This window comes from Helianthus annuus, chromosome 14 (assembly GCF_002127325.2).
Source record: "Helianthus annuus cultivar XRQ/B chromosome 14, HanXRQr2.0-SUNRISE, whole genome shotgun sequence".
Lineage (NCBI taxonomy): Eukaryota > Viridiplantae > Streptophyta > Magnoliopsida > Asterales > Asteraceae > Helianthus > Helianthus annuus.
The window spans coordinates 12,703,743-12,708,037 of record NC_035446.2 but is presented as its reverse complement, the minus strand read 5'-3'; the positions used below and the strand labels follow the sequence as shown (position 1 = coordinate 12,708,037).

Here is a 4,295-nt window from a genome sequence, read left to right as displayed (position 1 = left end):
GAACGGCAATTGCATTTTAGCTTGTGGTGTCGCCCTCTCTTCTTTCGAGATTCCATTTGCTTAAGCTCATCAGATTCAGTATGGCTGAAGACCAACTTAGCATTCTTGTGGGAGGCAATCTACCAACTCTACATGTAAATCATCAACTCATCCACTTGGGTCTATGGAGATGTTTAATGGTTTCTTACTACTACAAAACAAAATAAGAGCTTTTACACACTGCCAAATCTGTAGGTAATCATTGATGATAGTTACAAATGCATGTGTAAGTTCACAATTTACATATAAGATTGCCCCTACTTGTGTGTAAGTTAACAACATACATATGTTTATTTATATCAAAGTCATTAGTAGGTGGAGCGTTTACATATATGTAAATAGTTAACTTACACGAACGTTTGTAGACAAACATCTTAAATTTGTTTTGTTTTTCTTTACTTAGATTAGTTGTAATACCATACATCAAACAATGTTTAAATAATACAAGAACCGGATGAAGATTGGCACACACTCGTCCAAACCTACGATGATCATACTAGTTATTCTTTGGAGGATCTAAGATGTAGGATCCTCGGTAGGGCGCCACTTCATTTCACTGGATAGACATCCATCCTCTAAAAAGAAGAAATGATCCATTTTTTTAAACCCAAGGGCAATTCATCGATACAACCCGCCACATTCCTACAACTATCCAAGATTCCAAGGTGTACTAGTCACGGAGACGAGCAAAGTGGTAAAAATAACTCGAAAAAGGTACAAATGACGTACTTCGTTGTGTGCCCGTCATGATATCTTAAAGTGGGTAATTTGCGCTAAAGACGTACATAGTGAAATAACAACCTAAAGATCTCTTGAAGCTAACTGCACCAGATGACGAGTGTCACATCATGCCTCAGAATTTGCAAACCAAATCGATATTACTTTAAATACTAAATAAAAAATACGATGCAATAAGAGTTGGCACCAAGAGTTGGCCTTTTGAATACAGTCATCACTTGTGAAATCAACAACTTGAAAATCTGCTTAGAAGGCAGTTGCAACGTTTCGTTTAGTGAGTTCATGAAAGCACAGACTTAACAAGTTGTAAATCCATCTTTATACAGTCTGTAATTTTTTTCATGACAGTGTCCGCTTCTGCACGCAAAGTAGAAATAGATGGTTGAATCATAGCCCGGTTTGATGCAGGCAACTTTTCCAGTACTTGGTTAATATCTTTCAATATTGAAATGATGAAGGAAGCCTTTCGTTTCCCTTTCTCAACCTGCACACTCAAATCTTTCAAACTCATATCAATATCAACATCTGCCTTCCCTTGTTCATGTATCTTTGCCATTTTGGTATCTGTAGCAGCTTTCTCCTTCTCTAGGAACGTGCGTAACTTTTTTATATGGTCTTGGGCTAACTTGGTGTTGTACATAACTCTAATATACTGCAGCAGTATTTACATGGATATTAATAAAACTTTAAGAAACCATAATACTACTCATCATTTTTTGTCACAAATCTCCAAATTAGTATCATATAAAATTTGGGCCGACTTTGTAAAATACTAACCAAGTTTCTTATATGTTCCATTAAAGTCACTCAACTTTTATTTATTGTTCCAGTCTTGAGTAATTTCCAGGTTAACAAGTTACACTTGATGGCGTGTCAAGTTCTTACTTTTTTTAATTGTTAATGCTGACATGGAATTTCATGGATGATAAGATTGATTTTAAAATATAAAAGAGTAAATTGCCAAAATTGTCCCTGAGGTTTGGGTATGTTTGCCAGTTTCATCCAAAACAACTTTTTTGTACTAAAAAGTCCTTCACTTTAGATTTTTTGTCATTTTCATCCAAAAGTCTAATTTGCTTTATTTTTTCTGTCAAATATTTGGGTGAAAATGGCAATAAATCCCAAATCTCAGGGACGATTTTGGCAAAAAAGCTAGACGTTTGGATGAAAATGACAAAAAAATCTCAGAAGTGAAGGGCGGTATGGTACAAAAAAGTTGTTTTGGATGAAATTGACAAACATGCCCAAACCTCAGGGACGATTTTGGCAATTTACTTGATATAAAAATACAAAGATATTTTTGAAAAACTTAAGTAGATGTTGCTTTAAAATATAAAAAATACACAGATAATGTTGCTTTACTTTTGGAATTTAATGGTTGATGAGTTAGATTTTAAAATATAAAAAATACACAGCGGACATGGATAAAGATGTGCGTATACAAGTATGATGCATGGCAAACAAGAATATAGTTGATAATGTAAAAAAATACCTCATATGCATACACTGTGAAGGTGGCACCGGGAGAACTATCTAGCAGATAGCCTCTAACTTCTGCAGACATCTTTACTCTTTCTCGCGACCTTATAAGTTGTCCTGGATGAATCATTAAGCTCTTTAAGTTAGCAAATGGAGAAGGTTGATTTGACAGTAGTTCCACGGATGAAGAAAGAAGCTGCAGAAAAAGCACATTTCAAAAAATTATGTATAAAAGAAAAGGAGTAGTTACTTAGGGTGTAAACAAGCCAAAGGTGGATGCACAACATAAACACTACTAATTACCTCAACAATTTCCAAGCTAAGTGTAAGAAACTTGACACTGTGAAGTCGTTGAAGCAGACATAGAACTTGATGAGCACATTTTGGATAGAATACACAAATATCTGCCTTCTCCAAAGAAATAAAATCACTTGCAGGAGGTTGCAAACAATGATAACCTTTGTAGAGCAAGAATACGAGGTTGGGTGCAGAAATCAGATAATTCTTGTGTTGGAAATCAGTTATAGTGAGATTCTTGAGTTGAGGTGCAACAATATTGATATCCTTCACACTCCCGGAGATAGACTGCTCAAGTGTAAGATTAGAAAGTAGAGGAAGACAAATACGTACAACCTCAAATCCGTTCATATAGCAATCTCTTATGGTGAGATCCTTCAAGTTTGCACACTTAGAGAAAAGATCGATGCACGGATCATTACGTTCATCACAGCACAAAGTGACACTGTGAAGATACAAAGTTGTTAAGGCGGGGAAATCCCAAGTAGATGTTGCTTTAAAATAATACGGAAGATATTCTACTATCGTACGATACTCTCTAGCTGCGGAACATTTCATCGTGAAACTAAGATGCTTTAGAGACCGGGAACTAAACAGAAAAAGAGGGATTTGAACATCACTCTCAAGAACGGTTGCAACATTGAGCGTTTGGATATTGTGAGAAAATGCATACTTGATAATTTGTTTGACAAACACATCACTATCCTCTCCATGAAGAGTAAGCTTAACAGAGGACACTTCTGTTTGATTGTTGCGGTCAGAGAGAACATGCGTAACAAATTCAGAGAACTTGGGCAGCAAAGTAAAATCATCTCGTGAGAGATTGAGATAAGGCATTGAAGTCCATATAAACCTCCATCTCGATGACAAAACACTCGTTTGAATAGCATGTTTGATGCTAATAAAAGATAGGATTTTATGGATAAGACAATCTGGCAAGCTGCTTAGTCTATCTTCTTCTACATTCATTCTCTTATCATCATGTCTAGAATCCATTCTCGTACTTCGATGCAATTATGCATTTATATACATGCTAATTTTTAGTATTCATCTTTGTCTTTCTATTATTTGACTCCAAAAGCTGCAATTTGATAGAACACAACAATTAGAACATATTTTATAAAAAAACTACTAATACAAGTGGTTACATAATAATGCATATAATTTTTTTTATATATAACAAATCATGAGAGACGACGGATAATCTTATAAAAACATTCCAGTTTTCCTATCACTATCTATGTCCCGAATTTCGTTTATTCATGTCATAATAACATCCAAACATCAATCAAACACTAAATGCAGATTTTGCATACAACGATTGTTCATAAAACATTTACAGGCGTTAAACATATCAATAAAACACGAGATCACCTCCGTACGATGTTGAGTTTAATAGATCGGTGGTCGACGGCCACACGGCGGCAGACGGTGGCGATTGGCGACGGTGTGGTGTGAAGCGGACGATTTAGGGCTCCGTGAGTTTTTTATGCTTTTTCTTTTTCACAAGAGTTAAATGACTGGTTGGTGCTTGTGTTTAGGGTTGTAAACGAATCGAACGAACACGAACAAGGTCTTGTTGATGTTCGTTAAGGAAAAAATGTGTTGACGAACAGTTTACGAACACTTACCGAACGAGATTTTATGTTCGTGTTCATTCGTTAAGGATATAAACGTGTTCACGAACACACATAAATCAACGTAGACGGTGGATGCTAGAAATGTATGGCCGAGGGAGCAAC

At 35.8% G+C, this 4,295-nt stretch overlaps 1 protein-coding gene across 2 annotated transcripts; it reads right to left on the bottom strand.

The window, feature by feature from the left end:
* Positions 1 to 898: 898 nt before the first annotated feature.
* On the bottom strand, positions 899 to 4,077 carry LOC110908045 (F-box protein At1g60400). 2 transcript variants are annotated; one of them, XM_022152942.2, is made up of 4 exons: positions 3,928 to 4,077; positions 2,560 to 3,634; positions 2,270 to 2,452; positions 899 to 1,429 (listed from the first exon to the last, which is right to left on the bottom strand). In XM_022152942.2, exons 2-4 carry the CDS (start codon positions 3,547 to 3,549, stop codon positions 1,058 to 1,060), a joined length of 1,545 nt encoding a protein of 514 aa, XP_022008634.1. In that variant the 5' UTR covers positions 3,550 to 3,634; positions 3,928 to 4,077; the 3' UTR covers positions 899 to 1,057. The 2 variants fall into 2 exon arrangements, with proteins under 2 accessions (XP_022008634.1, XP_035838659.1); XM_035982766.1 differs by having other exon boundaries at positions 3,936 to 4,065.
* Positions 4,078 to 4,295: the final 218 nt, after the last annotated feature.